Source organism: Mustela nivalis (genome assembly GCF_964662115.1).
Source record: "Mustela nivalis genome assembly, contig: HAP1_SCAFFOLD_2201, whole genome shotgun sequence".
Lineage (NCBI taxonomy): Eukaryota > Metazoa > Chordata > Mammalia > Carnivora > Mustelidae > Mustela > Mustela nivalis.
In genome coordinates this window covers 30865-52709 of record NW_028134464.1, presented here as the reverse complement: position 1 = coordinate 52709, position 21845 = coordinate 30865, and the positions used below count along the sequence as shown (strand labels likewise).

Below are 21845 nucleotides of genomic sequence, written 5' to 3'. Positions count from 1 at the left end.
CCATCATCCATCAACAGACCCTTGGGTTGCTCCCACCTTTTGGCCAGTGGGAGTCACGTGGCTGTGAATATGGCTCCACAAATACAGTCCCCGCTTTCAATTCACTGGGTATAGACCCAGGGAGGAATTGCTGGATCACAAGGTCATTCTTTGGGGGTTGGTTTCAGAGAGGGGCACGGTTTCGCAACTTGGCCAAGAGAATTCAGGGAAGATGTGCTAGAGGGGTTGGGAAAGTGTTTCTCTCTCTCTCTCTTTCTCTTTTTAAGTAGGCTCCCTGCCCAACCTAGTGATTGAACTCAGGACCCTGAGATGAAGAGTCACGTGCTCTAACAACACAACCAGCCAGAAGCCCCAGTATTTCTTTGATGTGCAAAGATAGTCCTCTGCAAAGAGCTGCTGGAATTGGCGAGTCTGGAGTCTGTGAACTTGGGTGGGAAATAATCACGTGCTGATGGTCACTAACTGAGGTTAGCATTTCCCTCCTTTATGTAAGTGAGCAACAAACCCACCCAGGGCGCAGGTCTTGGTCACCAACAGTGTCACTGATGGCTTTAGCCCATGTTACTCTTCCTGGGGAAATTTCAGATTATCATTTAGACTCAAGTCATGGTAGTTCTTGAATCCACCATGAGATATTATTTTTTAGTGTAGCATTAAGAAGCACACATATTAGCATATCACATTTAAACAATATGTTGACAACTTTATTTATTTTTTTAAAGATTTATTTATTTATTTATTTGACAGAGAGAGATCACAAGTAGGCAGAGAGGCAGGCAGAGAGAGGAGAGGAGGAAGCAGGCTCCCTGCTGAGCAGAGAGCCCGATGCGGGACTCGATCCCAGGACCCTGAGATCATGACCTGAGCCGAAGGCAGTGGCTTAACCCACTGAGCCACCCAGGTGCCCTGTTGACAACTTTAATGTAACTGATTTCCTTTGTAATCTTATGAATTTTACCTTCTGTGGTTTTTTGTTTGTTTGTTTTTAATTTATTTATTTGACAAGCAGGCAGAGAAGCAGGCAGAGAGAGAGAGAGAGAAGAAAGCAGGCTCCCTGCTGAGCAATGAGCCCGAGGTGGGGCTTGATCCCAGGACTGGGATCTTGACTGGAGTCCAAGGCAGAGGCTTTAACCCACTGAGCCACCCAGGCGCCCCTGACCTTATGTGTTTAAATCATGATGCCGAGAAGGAGTTTATCAGTTGTCAAAAGCCTAGTCTAGATAATGTTAGGAAAATGATGTGATGTTTGGAGCCCTGGTAGCCATTTTTTTACTCTGAGGTGCTCAGCCTGATGGCAAAGCTGACTCAATAAGAATAGCAGAGGAGTGGGGGAAGTTCCAGGGTCCTTTCCCAGCTATTACCAGAATTAACCAACCCTGGAAACTCCCCTCTTTGGGACTTCTTGTCTCTTGCCATTAACTAATGGATTCGTTGTTTGGTGAGCTAAGTCAGGGCTTTCTTTTTCTTTCTGTCTTTTCTTTAAAAAAAAAAAAAGATTTTATTTATTTATTTGACAGAGATCATAGGAGGCAGAGAGAGAGAGGGAAGCGGGCTCCCCACTGAGCAGAGAGCCCAAGCCGGCTCTCAGTGCCAGGACCCTGAGATCATGACCTCAGTCGAAGGCAGTTACTCAACCTTTGGAGCCACCCAGGCCTCCCTTTCTCTGTCAAATAATTAAATAAATAAATAAAATCTTGAAAAAAATCACAAGAAGGGAAAATACACCTAGCAAATCCACGTGTAAGTGGACACACACGGTTCAGACCCACGTTGCCCAGGGCAGGGCGAAGCAGGCAAAGGCGGAGACCTATGGGGAGGGTGTGAGTGATGGAGAGGGACCAGGAAGGGAAGCAGGACGGGGGCGCAGAGGCCAGACCATCAGGGACCCTGACTCGCTGGGCGCTGGGCCCTGGGGAGCCATGGGAGAGGTTTAAGTGAGATGGGCCCCATCACACTTGCCTTCTCAGAAGCCACTTGAGCTGTCCTGGTGGACACCTTGGGGGCAGCTGTACTAGGGAGACACGCTTGTGACCCTTGTCCCCCCGCTTCCCTGAGCATCAGGAGTTGATCAGAACAGTGCGCAGGCCTCGCTGAACCAGGGAAGACAGACACCTTGTTCCTCGCAGCTGACCTGGATGGGCTGTGTTCAGGCCCCAGCAGCAGTGAATAGTCACCCCGTTTGGAGGAAGGCACCGAGGCCAGAGACGGGCCCGTCCCACCGAGGTTTTGCAGTGCGGGAGGGGGGGGAGCCCTAAGGGGCGCAGGCCCTTCGGGACAGGGGTGGGGTGGTGGCCCGCGCTACGAGACCAAGGCTCGCCACCAGCCAGGGGCCTCTCCACGGCCAAGGAATCCAGGCCCACTCCTGGCAAGGATGTCTTGGCAGGAGCGAGGCTCTGCCCAGGGTGCTAATGCCCTCTTAATTAGCCAGGCTCTTGCCAGGCACCTGCCGCCGCAGCCTCACTCTGCAAAACACGCCTGGGCCTCAGGGCCAGAGCAGCATCTGCCCCCCTGGCAGGTGCGGCGTCCTGGCACCCCGAAAACGGCACATCCCTCCTTAGAGCTGGACTAGGGCCTTTTTCGTTCTGTCCAGGCCTCAGTGGCCCTGTCTGTAACCGGAAGGCGCAACAGCCAGAGACTGGCAGGGGTGTTGGCCAGGACAGGGTGAGGGGGCGATGGCCTCCTTGTGCCCGCCTCGGCTCTGTCCCTACAGTGCTGGGGGGCAGCCTGTGGCCTTGGATAGCACACGGGGTCCTGGAGTCCTGCCCTGGAGGGACGCAGGCCGTACCAGGCTGCCTCGAGGGGCCCCCTTCCACAGCAGAACAACGGAAGCCATTCACAGGCTCCGGCCTCCAGGCAGGTCATTTATGGAGGGCTGAGCCGGGGACATCTGGACGTCTGTGACGTGGACAGCGCCTCTGGCCCCTCACCGCCCCGGCCACACTCCCCTCCTTCTGAGGGACAGGAGGCCCAGTCCCCATCACGCAGCTCTGAGAATGCTGGCTCAGAGCTCCCAGGACAGCCTCATGCCCTGCCCTTTTGCAGACGACAAACCAAAGCTTCAAGGGGGCTGTGATGAGCCAGCGGAGCCCCAAGCCCCGGTCTCTGGGTGATAGTCAAAGAGAAGCTTTGGGTGGGGGAGGGGTTGGGGGTGGCGTGTGAGGTCTCCAGGGACTCCCTGGGTCTGGTGTGAGGCTGCCAAGCTGGGTGTGAAGGGGGAGCCCCGGGGGAGAGGTGTGAGGAGGCTGGGGGCTGGGGGCTGGGGAGGCTGTAGTGCCTGGAAGGAAGGGGTGTGACCCCTGCTCAAGGCAAGAGGGGGAGCAGCCCCCCGGGAGGGAGTACCCGTGAGTTTGGGTCCTCATACTATCACACCTAGCGGCGTGATTTGGTTGTGTTCTCCCCCGCCCCCCCAAAAGTGATGGGTTTTAAAAATTGGGGTAAAATTTACATAACATACAACTTACTGTTTTACAGTATATACTTCTAGGGCGCCCGGGTTGTTCAGTCGGTTAAGCGTCCAGCTTCGGCTCAGGTGGTGATCTCAGAGTCCCGGGATCGAGTCCCACATCGGGCTCCCTGCTCAGTGGGGAGTCTGCTTCTCCCTCTCCCTCTGCCTGCTGCTCCCCCTTGCTGTGGTGGCTCTCTCTGTCAAAAAAATTTAAAAAAAAATTTAAAAAATATATACTTCTGGGACACCTGGGTGGCTCAGTGGGTTAAAGTCTCTGCCTTCAGCTCAGGTCATGATCCCAGGATCCTGGGATCCAGCCCCGAGTCGGGCTCTCTGCTCAGCAGGGAGTCTGCTTCCTCCTCTCTCTCTGCCTGCCTCTCCTCCTACTTGTGATCTCTGTTGTCAAATAAATAAATAAAATCTTAAAAAGAAATATATATGTATATATATTTCTGTAGTATTAACTACATGCACCAGCACCTGTCCCTAACTCCAGAGCATTTCTCTCACCCCAGAAGGAACCCTGCACCCATCAGGCAGTTCCTCCCCATCCCCCAGCAACCACCCATCTGCCTTCTGTAGGGTGTGTCCCTTCATCTCATCTGGGAAACAGGGAAGACTCCCAGCTCATCAGAAGGTTAAAGCAGATAAAGTTCTCAGCACAATGCCTGGAGCTTTTATGAGAATGAATGCCTGCCTTCCCAACCAGACAGACCCTGTACCCCACAAGGGCAGAGCCCAGCAAGGGGGTCCCCAGGAGCCGGTCAAGCTAGCACCTAGCTCTCAGGCTGGGGAAGATTCCTGCCTTGAGGACCCCTGGGGGCCTGGGGTGTAGGAGGCACTGGATAGCCTGGCTCAGCTCCGGAAGGGGGAGAGGTGACCCACGACCGGTCCAGGCAGTCATTACCCCCGACCGAGCTGGGAGCGTCAGCCCTGTAGGAATTTCATGACTCTGCACATGCCCTAGTGTAAAGAGGTGGTATAGACAGCCCTGGAGACTAGGGGGGGTGCTCCTTGGGAAGGGTCACCAAGGGATGGAAGCAAGATGCAGAAAAAGAAGCTGAAGCCAAGACAAATATGTAAACAAGGCCCTCAGAAATAAAGCTATGCATTTCTGTATCTAATATCTATCACTATCTTCTATCCAGCTATCATCTGTCAACCTACTATCTATCTACCTATGCATCTGTTTATCCACCTATCCATCTATCATCCATCTTTCTACCTATCATTTATCAATCTATCCATCCACCATCCATCCACCCCCTATCATCTATCCCTCCAACCATCTATCTTCCCATCTATCATCTATCAATCTATTTATTCATCCATCCAACATCTATCTACCTATCTATCCATCTTCTTTCCCCTTCCTACCATCCATCCATCTATCTATCCACCCAACCACCCACCATCCATCATCTATCAACCTACCATCCATCCATCCATCCGTCCATCCATCCGTCCGTCCATCCATCCATCCACTTATCCATCTATCAACCTACAGTCCATCCATCCATCCATTCATCATCTATCAACCTACCATCCATCCATCTATCCATCCGTCCATCCATCCATCCATCCATCCACTTATCCATCTATCAACCTACAGTCCATCCATCCATCCATTCATCATCTATCAACCTACCATCCATCCATCTATCCATCCGTCCATCCATCCATCCATCCATCCACTTATCCATCTATCCAACCATCTGTCCATCCATCCATCCATCCGTCCATCCATCCGTCCATCCATCCACTTATCCATCTATCAACCTACAGTCCATCCATCCATCCATTCATCATTCATCAACCCACCATCCATCTATCCAACCATCTGTCCGTCCGTCCATCCCTCCATCCATCCAACCATCCATCATCTCTGCACCTCTGTCTGCCTAACACATTTCCGAATCAGCATAGAGAGGTCGGTGTGGTGGGCAGTGGTCGGAACACCGGGAGGGCAGCCCTCTCACACAGAGCTATGGCACAGGTGAAAAGAGGGCTTTACAACGTCTCCCAGGTTTTATTATTGTCATGAAAAATAACACATACGTAAAAAACACTGAAGCATAGCGCACCCGCCTGTGCTCTCCCCGCCGGCGCAGAAATCACATTCCATCTATTCCCCCCCTCACCGCCACAACACACAACATTTTCTTGGAGGGGGGGGGCTGGGTATTTTATTTTTTATTTTTATTCTTGGTAGGTTTTTCCAAAGCCTTTTATTATGGAAATGTCCACAAACAGTTATTAAAGTAGAGACAATCATGCAGGGAGCCCTACGTATCCGCCACCCTGTCTGGAATATTGTAAGACAAACTCAGTTGTTCCTGTTGTTCCAAATGCAGGACTTTCGGGAGGGAAGGTAAAGACATTTGGTTGCTGTTTCTAATAGGATGTTGTGCTGAGATTACGTCTCCCTTGGCATTTTTCTGAGAAACTCTGCAGGTGTCATTACTCCCATCTGACAGGCAAGGAAGCCGAGGCACCAGAGCGAAGTAATTCACTGAAGGTCCCGTGGCAAGTATGCATCAGAGCCAGGACGTGAGGGGCGTCTTTGACTTCTGTGCCAGGTGCACCTTGGGATCTCGTCTCAGGAACCCCTGCTAGCTGTGGGTGGGCTCAGGGATCCCCCGGAGGCTGCCAGGCTTGGGGAGAAGAGGTCTGGGTCTCCGTGGGTCAAGGTCCTCACCTGGGGAACTGGGTTTGGGGCCATCTGAGCAGCCCTTCCCAGTGGCCCCATTTCCCTCCCCCGATCAGGCACATGCCACAAGGTGGCCTGCCCAGGAGCCACTCAGGTCTGGTTCCCGCCATGTCCTCCTTCCAGGGCAGCTCAGGTGGCACCTGGGCTCCCGTGGGGCCCGGGGACACAGTGACCGTGTTCCTGTCCTTCCCCTGCGGGACCTGAGGCAGGGTCTGCCGACAGCACCGTGTGACTGTGCTGGACACAGAGGTGCCCAGTGTAACCAAAACATTGGCAGGGAGAAGGCCAGTGGAGGGCACACGACATGGGGACAAAGCAGCAGGTGACTTTTGAAATGCTCTTTTGCTCAACTTGCCTGAGATTTTGTGCCTGTATTGGCTTCCCAATATAATTGATTATCATAATAAATATCTTTTTTTAAAAAAGATTTTATTTATTTATTTGACAGACAGAGATCACAAGTAGGCAGAGAGGCAGGCAGAGAGAGAGAGAGGAAGGGAAGCAGGCTCCCTGCTGAGCAGAGAGCCGGATGTGGGGCTCCATCCCAGGACCCTGGGATCATGACCTGAGCCGAAGGCAGAGGCTTAACCCACTGAGCCACCCAGGCGCCCCAGTAATAAATATCTTTTTTTTTTTAAAGGTTTTATTTATTTATTTGACAGACAGAGATCACAAGTAGGCAGAGAGAGAGAGAGAGGAGGAAGCAGGCTCCCGCTGAGCGGAGAGCCCGATGCGGGGCTTGATCCCAGAACCCTGGGATCATGACAGGAGCTGAAGGCAGAGGCTTTAACCCGCTGAGCCACCCAGGCGCCCCAGTAATAAATATCTTTTAAAGCCAAGAAGCTTCCGGGTGCCTAGCTGGCTCCGTCACAGAGGCATGCGACTCTCGATCTCAAGGTGATGAGTTCGGGCCTCACATTGGGTGTTGAGATTACTTATTTAAAAAAAAAAAGAGAGGCTTCCCTCTTACCGCATCCAAGGCTCTTTGGTCATGAGATCCAGACATGTGGTTGTTTGCCCACTCCATAGGACACCCTCGCTCCTGGCAGCTTCGTTGGGCCAGGGCTTCCTCACTTCCAAATCTCCAGGCAAGCTAGTGCACGGCACATACATACCACCCGCATTGGCACTGGACAGAGGATGGAGTGAGCTCCCCATTACCAGAAGCATTCAAAGCAAGACTGGACAGCCTTCATTTTCTTACATGGTACACAGGGCATGGTCAGGCAAGGAGATGCACAAAAACATGCCGGTGTGTGGTTGAGGACTACACTGTTGGGAGGGGGGCCTGGCCAAAGCAAGGCATCCACCGCAACAATCCAAATGTCCATCCATACGGCGCCGGGTAAACAAACACGGCCCACAGTGCTATGGAATGTTCTAGAACAGGAAAGAAGAACAAGGAAGCCACTTTTGTACTGAAGCCCAAATGGCGTTAAGATAACCAAGTAAGAGGCGGCTGGCTGGCTGGCTCATTCCGGAGAGCACGTGCCTCTTGATCCCTGGGGTCATGAGTTTGAGTCCCATGGTGGTTGACTTAAAAAAGAAAAAAAAAAGAATAAAAAGATATATCAAGTGACAGAAGAATAGCAAGTAATGGAGAGAAGACTACAAAGGCAGTTGCTTGCCTTTGTGTGAAGACAGGGACACGTAAGTGACAAATCTGACTGCCGATGATGACAAGGGCCACTTTAAGTTTTTGATTATTTGAGTCATGGAACCGATCATCTATTCAGGGGGAAAAAAAAAAGAAAGCAACTTAAATACTAGTAACTTAGTTCCACATCCATTGAAATTCACCTCAGTGCTTCCTATACTGACCTCAGTAACCCCAGCAACCTGCAGGCTCGATTTTGGTCACTGGGACTGTCCTTGCCCTGTGGGCAGGCCCCGGGGGGGGGGGCCTTCCTCCTCCTCCTACCTCTGCCCTTTGCAACATTCAATTCTAATTTATCCAACAAATAGGCACAAGGCTCTGAGTTCTGATGGATCCTAAAGGCTTCCCACGACTCTGCCTTCGCTTCACTGCAGGACTAGGGTCCTGGGGATTCCTGGGGACTCTCGGGGCCAGAGAAGATCCGTCTGTGTCCCCAGGATCCTCCTGTCCATGTTGTTAGTGAACAATAAAACAGCGATGTTTGCTGCGCACTGACCACATGCCAGGCACTGTCTCCTAGGTGCCTAATGAGCCACCAACTTTAGCTTCTACTGTCCTTCTCGGCATTTCTGCTGGTGCAGGTGCTGTCACCATGACCCCTTCAGAGAGGGCAAAGCCGAGAGCCAGAGATGTGCATTTGAACCCAGACTGTTGCAAACCCATCTGGACTCTGGACTTGCTAGTCTTTCTTTCTTTCTTTTTTTAAAAGATTTTACTTGGGACGCCTGGGTGGCTCAGTTGGTTGGGCAGCTGCCTTCGGCTCAGGTCATGATCCCAGTGTCCTGGGATCGAGACCCACATGGGGCTCCTTGTCCCGTGGGGAGCCTGTCTCTCCCTCTGACTCTGCCTGCCACTCTGCCTGTGCTCTCTCTCTCTCTCGGACAAATAAATAAATAAAATCTTTAAAAAAAAATAAAAATAAAAGATTTTACTTATTTATTTGTCAGAGAGAGAGAGAGAGAGCGCGAGCACAGGCAGACAGAGTGGCAGGCAGAGACAGAGAGAGAAGCAGGCTCAAGGAGCCAGATGTGGGACTCGATCCCAGGACGCTGGGATCATGACCTGAGCGGAAGGCAGACGCTTAACCAACTGAGCCACCCAGGCTTCCCGACTTGCCAGTGGACCCTCCCCCACCTCTGATCTGATTGAGGGGCAGGAGCCCTTCCTGGCCTCCAGGCTGTAGAGCTGTAGGAGGGGCCTTTTGGCCAGAGCAGGGGCCGGGAACTGCAGACCAGAGGGAGGGGCCACCCATTCCTGATCCCAATAGGCGAGTCTCAGCATCCTCCAGTCCCCCTGCCAGCACCAAGCTGGGCAGCACACAGCCTTCTGGAAACTATTCATCCGCCTTTCCTTTGAGCCTTGGAGGAGGTTGGCCAGAGGTCTGGGGTCTTTCTAATTAGATGCACGGCTTCCAGGGGACTGGAAGGGCTCCTGAGGGTGGACAGGAACAGTGTCTGAGCTCCATGCCCCCAGGGACACTGAGACCCTCCTGAGATGGGGGATTTGTATCTCTTCTACAACAATGGAAGCTCAGAGAGTTTAGGCAACTTGCCTGAAGTCACAGAGCCAGGGAGATCCTGGGTTTCAAGCCTAAGGGATAACCTCAAAATGAGAAATTTTTGATGTTCCGGCTCTTGAGGGATGGGTTTCGTGGGGCAGGAGGATATGGTCACTGCCTGCCTGGGGTTCTAGGCCCTGCCAGGAAACACATTTGAGCCACAACGGTGAGAAGGTGATGCCATCTTGCCCTGGAAGATCTAAAAAAAAAAAAAAAAAAATCCCTGGAGGTGCTTGCCTGGGGGCAGACACAGCCCAGACCGACCAGCTGGGGAGCCAGTTCAGGGCTCCATGCCTTTGGCCCCCGAGACTTTGTGGGCAGCTTGTGGTCATGCTGGCATTCCACGAGCTTGCTTGGCATGTGGGGAATGTCCCAGCAAAAGTCCTGGCCTTAGAAAAGGGAAGTGTTCCTAGAAGGGGGAGGACGTGGCAGGGTGGCCGGGGAAGGGCCTGCGGGGAGTGTCCCCTTCGAGGGAGAATGGTACGAGTTGGGGTCCTGAAGGAGGAGGGCTTCGACCAGTTCAGCCACCTAGAAAGTGGGAGCCTGGGGGTATACATTGAAGGGCACACTGGTCCTGGAGCCCCCAGCCCGCCCATGCCCTTCAGACTGTGGGGCCAGGAGAGGGTCCCACCTCTGAGCAGTCCACCCCACCGCCAGAACCCTGAGTCTTCTGCAACCCCAGAATGGGAACAGCAGTCCCTTGTCTCTGCCACTACCCTGAAGAACTATTTTGGGCCAGCATGGCGGAGTGCTTGGTCTGAGGGCAGGGTCTGGGTGGCCTGCAGGGAAGTGTCTTACAAGGCCTGAGTTGGGTGAGTTGGGGTCTGTGGGCCCTTCCCCCAGCTCCTGTCCCGCCCCACGCCTCTTTGGCTCACCCGCCCCTGCGCCGCGGGGGTGAGTGCACCCTCCCTCCTTTAAAGCTCTGCTTCTAAGGTCACCTCCTCCGAGCAGCCTCCGGTCCGCCCCCACCCAGTACAGATATGTTCTGCGGTCTCTGCGGTCTCTGTCACAGCCTCAAACCCTTCCTCCCCGCTAGGCTTAGAACGGGGAGGGCTCCGACCGGTCCCGAGCTCCGGGTGGGTCCTCAGGCTGCGGCGCTGCGGGGGTGGGACCCTGGCACTGGGGGGCGCGAGCTGGGGGCGCTTCCGAGGGCGGCCGCGCAGAACCCGGGGAACGCGGAGAGCCCAGCAGCCATCCGCGCCCCTTGAGTCCCCGCGCCGCGCGCTCCCTGAGCCCCCTCCCCTACCGAGCCCCGGGGCGGGGCGGGGGCGGGGCCCCGCGACGCTGACGTCACCGCGCCTAGAAAGGGGCCCGCGCGCCGCGGGCCGGCTTTGTGGAGCGCTGCGGAGGGTGCGCGCCGGGCCGCGGTCTCGAACAAAGGAGCAGGGCGCCGCCGCGGGGACCCACCACCGACCTCCCGGGCCGCGCCGGGGCCCTCCCGCTCGCCGCCACCATGACCGCCAACGGCACTGCTGAGGCCGTGCAGATCCAGTTCGGCCTCATCAACTGCGGCAACAAGTACCTGACGGCAGAGGCGTTCGGGTTCAAGGTGAACGCGTCGGCCAGCAGCCTGAAGAAGAAGCAGATCTGGACGCTGGAGCAGCCGCCCGACGAGGCGGGCAGCGCGGCTGTGTGCCTGCGCAGCCACCTGGGCCGCTACCTGGCGGCGGACAAGGACGGCAATGTGACCTGCGAGCGCGAAGTGCCCGGCCCCGACTGCCGCTTTCTCATCGTGGCGCACGACGACGGCCGCTGGTCCCTGCAATCCGAGGTGCACCGGCGCTACTTCGGCGGCACGGAGGACCGCCTGTCGTGCTTCGCGCAGACCGTGTCGCCGGCTGAGAAGTGGAGCGTGCACATCGCCATGCACCCGCAGGTCAACATCTACAGCCTGACCCGCAAGCGCTACGCGCACCTGAGCGCGCGGCCGGCGGACGAGATCGCCGTGGACCGCGACGTGCCCTGGGGCGTCGACTCGCTCATCACGCTGGCCTTCCAGGACCAGCGCTACAGCGTGCAGACCGCTGACCACCGCTTCCTGCGCCACGACGGGCGCCTGGTGGCGCGCCCCGAGCCCGCCACTGGCTACACGCTAGAGTTCCGTTCCGGCAAGGTGGCCTTCCGCGACTGCGAGGGCCGCTACCTGGCGCCGTCGGGCCCCAGCGGCACGCTCAAGGCGGGCAAGGCCACCAAGGTGGGCAAGGACGAGCTCTTCGCCCTGGAGCAGAGCTGCGCTCAGGTCGTGCTGCAGGCGGCCAACGAGAGGAACGTGTCCACGCGCCAGGGTGAGTGGGGACGCCGCCCCCCTCCTCTCCCGGTCGGTGCACAAAGCGCACCCCACCCCCGTACCTCCGGCCTCCCGCCCTTTCTCACCCGCGGCGCTGCTACAGTCCCTAGCGACGCCGGGTGCGCCCTCGCTAGGCGCGCTGGCCACCCCGCCTTGTCGCGGGACGTGCGCTCCGGCCCGGAGGAGGGGGCGAGGGGTGGGGCCATGCCCATCCTTGGGCGCCGCTGCACCCTCCTAGCCGGCGTTGGGGTTTCGGCTCCCTGGGTCCCCGCGTAGGCGCCGCCCTATGTGCCACCCACCGAACCCCCGCCTGGGACTCCCCTTGCGCGCGGGTTCCGCGGATAGCCCGGCCCAGCCCTGGGTTGGGGAGAACGCCCCTCCCCCCTTTCCTTGTGCCCCTCCCTAATCAGCCGGCCTGTAGCTCAGGGGCGGAGGCGAGGGTCGCTCTGCGAGCGGGGCTCACCCCCACCCCTCACGAACCTCCCAGAGCTTGCGGGGTGGGGGAGCCTTTGATCTCCGTAGGGTGCGCTTCCACCTTCCAGCCCTCCGGGCCTTTCTGTACCTCCACTTGCAGCCTCGAGGGGTCGGCCTCTGCTGGGGGGCTGCGTCCCGAGTGTCTGCCCTTCCCCCCCCAGCCCCTCCTCCCGCGCCTGCCCCGCGCTCGAGGCCGCGGCCTTTGTGAGCAGGGGGGCGGGCTCCTCCAGAGGGCCCTCCCTCGCCCCCTTTGTCCTGCTCGGTCTCTGCAGATGGGAAAACCAGATGCGGAGGGGCGGGGGAAGGGATCGGTTTTCTGCGGGTCCCCCCTCCTGAGGACCCCCCGCGCCGTCTCCGGCCTAGTGCCCCGGTCCGGAGCTTTCCCTGGAGGTGGCCTCCCTCCTCGCGCCCGGGTCCTGGGACGGCGTGGCGCGGATGGCGCCCTGCCAGGCACCCCGCCCTGCGCCCGCAGGTCTCGTTCGGCTCTGTTGCGCTCTGCCCTGCGGGCGTTGGGAGGGCGGACTGAGCGTGAGCCCGGAGACCCTAGCCCGGCTCCCTCCGGAAGCCCCTTCCCTCGAGTGAACCCAACCCCAAGTGTCCCGTCCGGACAATTGACTGCAACTCGCTTGGTCCTTTCCCGGGCCTCCCGCTGGCCTGGCCATTTCCTACCGGCCTGCGCGCCAGAAGTGAGCCCCTCTCTTTCCCTTCTTAGAGTCTCCCCCTGGGCGGATTCTCTTCCTTCTGGCGCCCTCGTTCCTCCTTTGGCAAGGAAGCCAGTTGATTCTTTGCAGCCGGAGGCCCCGCTGGAGAGACCTGTGGGGGTCCTGCTCTGCTGAATGGGAAGTTGGGCCCCAGCCTCTGGAGATGGCTGGATGGGAGCCCAATCAGTGTCCTGCTCCCGGTGGAGTGGACTTCCCTGCCTTCATCCTGCAGGCCACCCTCCTGACTGTGGGCGGGGTCTTGTGGAGCTGGGGCTTACAGCCCCCTGGCACTGGGGTCCGGTCTGATGGGGTAATGGCTGTTTTGTGCCTCAGTTTGCTGATTGATTTGGGCAGTATTGTCTCCATTGGATGAGCCTGTTTGCCTCAGAGAGGTGAAGCCATTTGCTCAAGGTCACACAGCAAGTAAGCAACTCGAAGAACTGGGTCTGTTTGATTACAGAATAGGCTCTTTTCTGACACCCCCCCACCACCACCACCAGGCCTCCCAGCCTCCAGGGCACAGTGGCCTCCCCCCTCCCCCCACAGTGTAGGTGGGGCAGGACTCCTCACCTGTTCAGCAAAACTTGAGCCTCTCCTACCAGGTGAGACATGGTCATTGGTGAACGAATGAGTATATGTGCCCGGACCCTTCCCTTTTGTAGCTGATGTTCTTCTTGGGACATGATCAGCATCCCAGAGGTGTCACGCAGAGGCCTAGGTGTCCAGAAGGTACATCAAGATCTCAGATTAGACTGCGGGGTGGGGGAGACACTTCCGAAGAGGACCCTGGAGCTGACCTGAAGGATGAATACAAGGTGGCATGTATCAGGCATGTGGAACAGGGTTGCAGGCAAAAAAGACACAGCTTGTGTAAAGGCCCTGAGGCACGGAGGAGCAGAAAGCCCATTATGGCTGAGTAAGAGCCTGTGAGGTTGGTAGGTGGGACTGGAACCGCAGGTGGGGCCACAGGACCCACGGTGGGCACTCACCCCTGCAGGGAGGCCGCGTCCTTGCTGGGCTGCACCCAGTGCCTTCCTTGGGGAAGACGAGGAGGAGTGGGTGGACCTGGCCCTGAGGGTCAGGGATCTCATGACTTCCTCTTGAGGGGAAGAGCAGAGCGAGTCTGGGCAGATGCCCTCTCCTCTTTATTAGCCCTTGCTGGAAGTGTCACTGTGTGATTCAGGCTGATGGGGCAGGGGTGAGTCTGAAATTGAGCCATAAGTGTTGGCTCATCTCTGAGTTTAAAGGTACAAAGAACTGGGGGAGGAGTCTTTGGGGGCTGAGATTGGGACTCTTTGGGCCTTGGATCTAGGGGTCCTCCTCTTGTTCTCATGTTAACTGACCCCAAGGCTTCCCGGTGGGATGGAAGCTGCTGTGTGGTTGGGGGCGTGTCTCAGAGGCCATTTTGGACAGGCCTGCGTGGCAGAGGAGGCGGTGTCTGTATTTCTGACACATGTTGGGAAAAGCCAGCCAGGGAGGAGGAGGCTCCTGGGCTTAGCTGGCGGGGGGATGTGAATCATGCCCACAGGCTTGCACAGGCCTGCCTGGCGGGGGTGCGGTGCTCCCTGCTGATACTGCAACCTGCTCTCTGGCCTCAGTTTCCCCATCTATAAAGGGCTGGCGTGAGCTCATTCTCTGAGCCAGGGTTTGTCTCTGGGAAGGGGGTCATCTCAGCCACCAGGGAGCGGGGTCCCGGTGTCCGGAGACTGATGTGCTAGGTGGGTGGAATCCCTCCATCCCAGGGCCTCAGAAATGGGGTAGCTGTGACCACGTCACTGGTGAGGGCCCTGGCTTGGGCAGGGATGAAGGATGGCAGGGTGGCTGGGTGAATGGCACTTTCCAGCCAGGTGGGGTGTCTTCCGCCCCCAGTACTCCTTGGAAGTCTTACCCGCCCTGGACGTCAGGCCCACATTTCCCACTTGGTCTCAGCCTCCTTGCCCTGGGGGTCCATGCTCAGGTTGCGCACTGTCCCAGCCACTCAGAGGCACTCAGAGGCCAGGCTTGGCTGGTCGCCTGAGAAAAGGGCTGGTCAGGCTGGGCTTTGCAGGATGTGTAAGAGCTCTCCCTAAGAGCCAGGGCATTTGAGGTCATCCTTGGGCAAGGTTGGAGGATGGATCTGAGGTGGTCACGTAGTAGAAAGAGGGCAGGGGGAGGGGAGGCCACAGAAGCTTCCAGGCTCCTTCCCCTAAACTGAATGGGGTGGTGGGGGTTGCCTCTTTTGGACCAGCCAGGGTAATTTGGGAACTGCCAAGGCTGAGGGGGATGGAATGTCCTGTCTGAGCCACCATAGGGAATAGCTCAGAGGCTTGGGACAGGAAAAGCCATGAGGCAGAGGGACAGGCAGGGCGGGGGATGTTGGGGTGGGGGGAGGCAGGAGATGAGCTTCTCCCAGCCCCGCATCTGCCTCTCCGGGGCTCCTACGGGCCTGTGACTCAGTGCCGCTGCTGCAGCTGATGAAAAGAAAAATCCCAAAGAAAACCCTGTTCCCATAGTAACCCAGCTCTAATTAGAGACTCCAAGGCCAAGTGGGGCCTTTCCCGTCTGGGCAGGGCCTTGGAGCCAGGAAGGGCCCTGCAGGATGTTGGGAAGAGGAGACACCCCCCACTCCCACCCCCGCTGCGGTACTTCTTCCTTTTGGGGTCCGAAGACCTGGTGTCAGCTTGATACTAGGGCCCTGAATCCTTCCACCCTCCTGGCAGAATGGACAGACCCTTTGGATAGACAGGGAGACAGGCTGAGTGAGGGGAAGGCACTTTTTGGGTGCCTACTTTGGGCGGCACCCTGGCTTGGCCCAAGTCGTTCCATCAGACCACGTCCAGGACTGGATACGGGCAGCGCATGGGGTCTGAGCAGCCCAGCAGATGGCCTCGGCTGTGTGGCCCTTGGGTGGAGCCTCCCTTGGTTTTAATGTGGGAAGAGTAGGCCAGTATGGATTTTTTGGAGCACAGGGCTGCGCCTGGCTAAGTCTCCCTGAGAAGGAGCCTCCTGACTCCTGCGTAACCTCTGGCTAGAGGTTGGACTTCTAATCCAGGTCCCTTTCCTCCTGCCTCTTTTGCCCTGTTTTCTGGAGATCCTCTTCTGTCCTGTCTGCTGCTGGATTACGCCCGAGGAGGACGTAATCCTGTCTCTCCCCTCCTTCTGGTCAGCCAGCACACCCCACATTGGGCAGGTGGTACCAGGGGCTGGGGTGGGCTGGCTTATAGAGTGGGGCATGTCCACCAGCTTTTGGGGACTCTGGCCTCACGTTGTGCTCCCCAGAGTGGCCTTAGGATGGTCCTATTCTTTTTTTTTTTTTTTTTTTTTAAAGATTTTATTTATTTGACAGAGTGAGACCACAAGTAGGCAGAGAGGCAGGCAGAGAGAGAGAGGAGGAAGCAGGCTCCCCGCCAAGCAGAGAGCCCAATGTGGGACTCGATCCCAGGACCCTGAGATCATGACCTGAGCTGAAGGCAGAGGCTTAACCCACTGAGCCACCCAGGCGCCCAGGATGGTCCTATTTATTCTTGGTGGCTCGGCTACCCAGGGGGCCCAGTCCCTGTTGACCTTCATCGTCTCTGGGGGTGTGATGGTGGGTCTGGGTCACCGCCTGCCTCCTAGCAGTCAGCAGATCCTTGAGATCAGGGCTAAGAGGGCCCAGCAGGCCTGGAGGCTTGAGCCCAAGGGGTTTTGAGAGGAGCTATTCAGGACCCTGGGTTTGCCAGTCCATAGAGAGAACACGGAGTTGGAGGCCGAAGTTTGCCCACTTCCCCTCCGGAGGCTTACCAGCACTTATCAGTTTCTCTCTGGGTGACCTTGGACAAGGACATAGCACCTCTGGCTCATTCTCCTCCTTGAAGTGGAGGTGAAGGTCTCCACCCCCTGGTGCTGATGGGGGTTAAGACAGGCTCATACCCGGGCACCTGGGTGGCTCAGTGGGTTAAGCCGCTGCCTTCAGCTCAGGTCATGATCTCAGGGTCCTGGGATCGAGTCCCGCATCCGGCTCTCTGCTCAGCAGGGAGCCTGCTTCCCTCTGTCTCTCTCTGCCTGCCTCTCTGTCTACTGTGATCTCTCTCTGTCAAATAAATAAATAAAATCTTAAAAAAAAAAAAAAAAGGCTCATACCCTTAGATCCTCCACTTGGTGGAGAACTACATGTGGGTTCTGGGCAGGGAACCGGGGCTCCCCCATCCGCCAGCTTCCATCTGCTTCTCTGAAGGGCCGCCTGCCACCTCCCACTGTGATCCCATCTTCCTAAAGGTGTCCAGACGCAAATGGTGACCCACTTTCGAGCCCCGAGACTGGATGGCCAGCAGAGTGGGCGGACGTCCCTGCTGTTGTGGTTCTTAGAACCCAGGCGTTTGGGGAATGTGAATTTGTTCTGCTGGAACGAAATAGCCTATTTCCAGGTTGTTAGCTGGAAGAGGTTAACTACACAGGTGGGGCCCCAGAGATCAGCCGCTGGGCAGCAGCGCACCGAAGCGCGGAAGCCCCCTCTGTCACATCAGGTGATTTAGGGACAGGGAAATGTGTGTGAGCAGTGTTGCCTAGATCATTTGCAACTCGAGATCTGTGGCACGCGTGGTAGTGAAAATACGTGTGTCTGCACCGGGGAAATGGCGAGGAGGGTGTGTCCACCTATTTGCAGTGTGTTCTGGGGGTGCGGGTGCGGTGGGCATGGGGGTATGTGTGACTCCCCCACCCCCAAGAGAGAGAGAGAGCAAGGCCAGGCCCGGCAGAGGGAGAGGAGAGAGAATCTCAAGCTGACTCCAAGCTCAATGCGGAGACCCGGGACTTGATCTCATGACTCTCGAGATTATGAACTGAGCCAAAATCAAGAGTCTGGCGCTTGAACTGCTGAGCCACCCCGGTGCCCCCGTGTGACTCCCTTTTTATGCATTTATGAGTTTTATAAATTTTCTGAAACGAGTGTGTGGTATTACGTTTCATTCCTAACTTTTACACACATATGGGCGCAGGAAGGATATAATCTATCGATTTCCCCCAAACGCGGTATTCTGCTGTCTAGCTCCATCTGTCCCTGTAGTCCCTGGTTTTGATTGTATTTAAAGCAAATCCCTGACATCAGGGCATTTCATCGCGAGATATTTGTGGGTCTCTGAAAGATGAGGCCATTTTCTTACATAACTAGTATATGATTAACAATAATTAATCCTTAGTGTTTAATCCCGGGCCACATTAAGATTCTCCCGATTGGTTCTAGAAGGTCTTTGCGCAGACGGTTTGTTGGAAGGTGTTCTAGCATCGGAGACCTGGGACCCCAGGCGGAGTCGGCCGCCTGGGGTCCCAGGTCTTGCCCCCTGATGTGGAGGCCGAGGTGATGTGTGAGGGCAGGGCTGTGGTTCGGGGTGGGGGTGGGGGTCCCCGTGCCAGTCGGAAGTTCTCCCCGCAGGTATGGATCTGTCAGCCAATCAGGACGAGGAGACCGACCAAGAGACCTTCCAGCTGGAGATTGACCGTGACACCAAAAAGTGCGCCTTCCGCACCCACACGGGCAAGTACTGGACGCTGACGGCCACTGGGGGCGTGCAGTCCACAGCCTCCACCAAGTGAGTGTCCCACCACGCCCAGGCTGGCCCTTCCCGGGGGTCGGGGGACCGGGGGCAGCTCCGCCTGACCCATCCTGCCACCCCCAGGAACGCCAGCTGCTATTTCGACATCGAGTGGCGTGATCGGCGGATCACACTGCGTGCGTCCAATGGCAAGTTCGTGACGGCCAAGAAGAACGGGCAGCTGGCCGCCTCGGTGGAGACAGCAGGTAGCCACCTGTGGGTGCACCCCCGTCCCAGGTTCTCTGGGGGTTCTGCCCACCTCATCGCCGCTCACCAAACCGCCCCCTCCCCACACCCCCGCCACCCCAGGGCTGACATGCTGGGCGACCCCAGACTCCCTGCTCTCCCTCTCTGAGCTGCACCTCGATCATCCCACTCACCGCCCTTCCCCTTTCCTGGGACAGGGGACTCGGAGCTCTTCCTCATGAAGCTCATCAACCGTCCCATCATTGTGTTCCGTGGGGAGCATGGCTTCATCGGCTGCCGCAAGGTCACGGGCACCCTGGATGCCAACCGCTCCAGCTATGATGTCTTCCAGCTGGAGTTCAGTGACGGTGCCTACAACATCAAAGGTGGGTTCTGAGGGGTGGTAGCTCCAGCGGGGCGCGGGGGCCCACGTGGCCACACAGGGATTGAAGCGCCCTTGTCCCACATTGGGGCTCAGCCTGGCCACCCTGTGACTTGGCTCTGGGGACAAACATCCTGTGGCCACCAGGCCCCTTCTTCTCTTCTCTTGTGTAGGAGGGAGAACCCACACCTACACACTCTTGTGTAGGGGGAGGAGGGCAGAGAGGGAAAGAGGATTCTGGGAACGGTGGACAGGGAAGGTGTCCCACACCTGAGTTATGGGACTTAAAGTCCTGGTGGGGGGAAAAGACTCAGACCTCCAGCAGGGGTGGGAGGCGTGGGTGGGCATCCCACAGAATGCACCCCAACTCCAGAGGCCCATGATGGCAGGGTGGGGAGCTGGCCAAGGGTGAGGCCTGATGGGTCTCGCTCCCCCAGACTCCACAGGCAAGTACTGGACAGTGGGCAGTGACTCGTCGGTCACCAGCAGCAGCGACACCCCGGTGGACTTCTTCTTCGAATTCTGTGACTACAACAAGGTGGCCATCAAGGTGGGCGGGCGCTACCTGAAGGGGGACCACGCGGGGGTCCTGAAGGCCTGCGCCGAGACCATCGAGCCAGCCACCCTCTGGGAGTACTAGCCGCCACCCAGCGTCCTGTCCCTGCCCTGCCCAGGCCCTTCTGCTAATAACTCTCTTCTCCAGGCGGGCTCTGGCGTGGTGGCGAGCCCCTTGCCTTTCAAACTGGAAACCCAGAGAAAACGGTGCCCCCCCCAGCTGTTGCCCCGTGCCTGGTCCTTGGAGGGATCTCAGACCCCTCTGCCCTCTCTTCTCTGCTATGGGCGAGGCTGGCAGCCCTTTCTTCTGACCTCAGATGACTCTGAGCCTTACTTCCCCAAAGTGGCCGAGGAGAGTGGGGGGAGCTCGGAGGCCTTCCCGGGCCCCTGGGCCTGCTGGGGTAACTGGAAATTCCTGCCCCCTCCCAAGAGCCTCTGCCCGCCCCACTTCCCCGGAACTGGGTGCCTGCCCCCAGCCTATCACCCCGCCCCCACCCGGCGCACCGCCCCTGCGTCAGGGGAAGGCCGCAGGAAGGGGAGGGGTGACACTGGCATGTACCCGCAGCTCGCCCCTCTGCACCCAGTGGGCCTGCCCACCGCACACCCCGTCCTGGCCTGACTGGAAGCAGAAAATGACCAAATCAGTATTTTTTTTTTTTTTTTTAAACGAGGCATTATTGCTGGAGGTATGCAGGCCAGCCTGGTGGCAGCCCTGAGTGATCTTCAAGGGGGTCTTGTGGGGGAATCTTGAAACCGCATCTCTGGGCATCAGTGCCCTCCTTGTCTGCTAGCTGTGGGGGCGCACGGTGCTTTCCTGAATCTAGAACCTGTCCCCACCTCCTCGGGGGCCCTTGGCGGCACCCCCTCCCTCCTGCCTGCCCAGGCTTGTGTCCCCATCTGGTTGGTGCTGAGCCCCTCACTGCCTCAGCCAGAGCCCCCGGTGTGATCGGTGCTCCCTGTCCGACTGGACTCCTCGGGTCTCGGGGTGGGATGAAGCTGGGCGTCGCCCTCCACCGGGAGCCCCACAGGGAGGCTCCAGGCCCCTGGCTCCCAGCCCTGCCCCTGCCAGCCCTGCTCCCCTCGACCAGTTCATCTCTGCCATGCATCTCACTCTGGGTGTCTTGGTCTTTTATTTTTTGTAAGTGTCATTTGTATAACTAAATGCCCATGATAGTAGCTTCAGACTGGAAAAGCAAAATAAAATAATGCGAGTGTGCAGCCCTCAGCTGGCCTGTGTATGTCTTGGGGATGCAGGGGTGTGGGTCGAGGGTCCTGTGGATGCTCTGAGCTGCCGGGACATCTCTTGGAGTGGAGGAGGCCTCTGCTAGGGGTGGACTCTGACCCCAGAGACCAGCCTGGGGCCGCCAGTGTCCCAAGGGCATAGTGGGATCTCCCACTCCCATTCAGGTGGCTGAATCTGGTCCCACAACTTCCCTTCTCCAATATCTATCTGGAGGCCTGGAAACAGGCATGCACTTGGGCTGGGCCCGTGCACTGCATGATTGTGTTGCATAGGAGGTAGAGAGCGAGGTAGCATGATGGCACAGATCCAGCTTCCTCCTCCTGCCTCCACGGATGCACCTTGATGGGGTCCTCTTCACACATTGCAAGAAACCCCAAGCACACCCCCAAACATGAGACTCAGGTTCCCCAGGGGCTGGGATTTCGTGGTCCAAGGAATCCCCTGAGGACGGGCACAGAGAACGGTGCAGATCCTGGGAGGGCTCTGCTGGATGGGCTAAGCTCCTTCAAAGCAGGACCCCTGGCCTCAGCCCTGGGAGCTGGGGGGCCCGTCTCCATGTGGCCAGCCCTCCAGGGACTGCAGGATCTCATTAAGCCAGAGCTGCCGGAGGGGTTAGCGCTCTTCCACCTTATAGAGGAGGAGACCGAGGTTCAGAGTGGCAAGGCCTGGTGGGTACAGCAATAAGCAGATGGTGACTGAGGACGATTGAGGACGTCCTGGGGTGCGGCTCTTTTGCTCCCGCCTTGCTGCCCCAGTGGTCAGCGAAACTGCTGATTGGCTGCTGGTGACGAAACCAGGATGCCTGTGCTGTGGTTGGTGGTCCCTGGAGGCGGGAGTTTCGAGATCGACAAGGGCAGATGGTGCCACAAAAGGCTGTCGGGGCCCCAGTGGGGTCCTGGCGACCAATCCCCCACCCCTGTTAAAGCCAGGCTGGAAGCCAGAAAAGTCTCGGTGATGTGGAAGGAACAGATGAATTGGTCGGAGCCAAGACCTTCCAGACCGTGGTGGAAGGGGGGAGGCACACTGAAAGGGGTAGCAGGGGGGCAGGGGGGCCGCTGGACATGGTTTCCTGCGATGCCTGGGAGGGCAGGAAAGAAC

The 21845-nt window shown here is 57.5% G+C and overlaps 1 protein-coding gene across 1 annotated transcript; it reads left to right on the top strand.

Annotated features, from left to right (window-relative positions):
* Positions 1–10411: 10411 nt before the first annotated feature.
* FSCN1 (fascin actin-bundling protein 1) lies at positions 10412–20729 on the top strand. The gene is made up of 5 exons (XM_082751008.1): positions 10412–11655; positions 18222–18378; positions 18466–18587; positions 18786–18953; positions 19387–20729. The coding sequence occupies exons 1-5, from the start codon at positions 10824–10826 to the stop codon at positions 19587–19589; spliced, it is 1482 nt and encodes a 493-aa protein (XP_082607134.1). The 5' UTR covers positions 10412–10823; the 3' UTR covers positions 19590–20729.
* The last annotated feature ends 1116 nt before the right edge of the window (positions 20730–21845 follow it).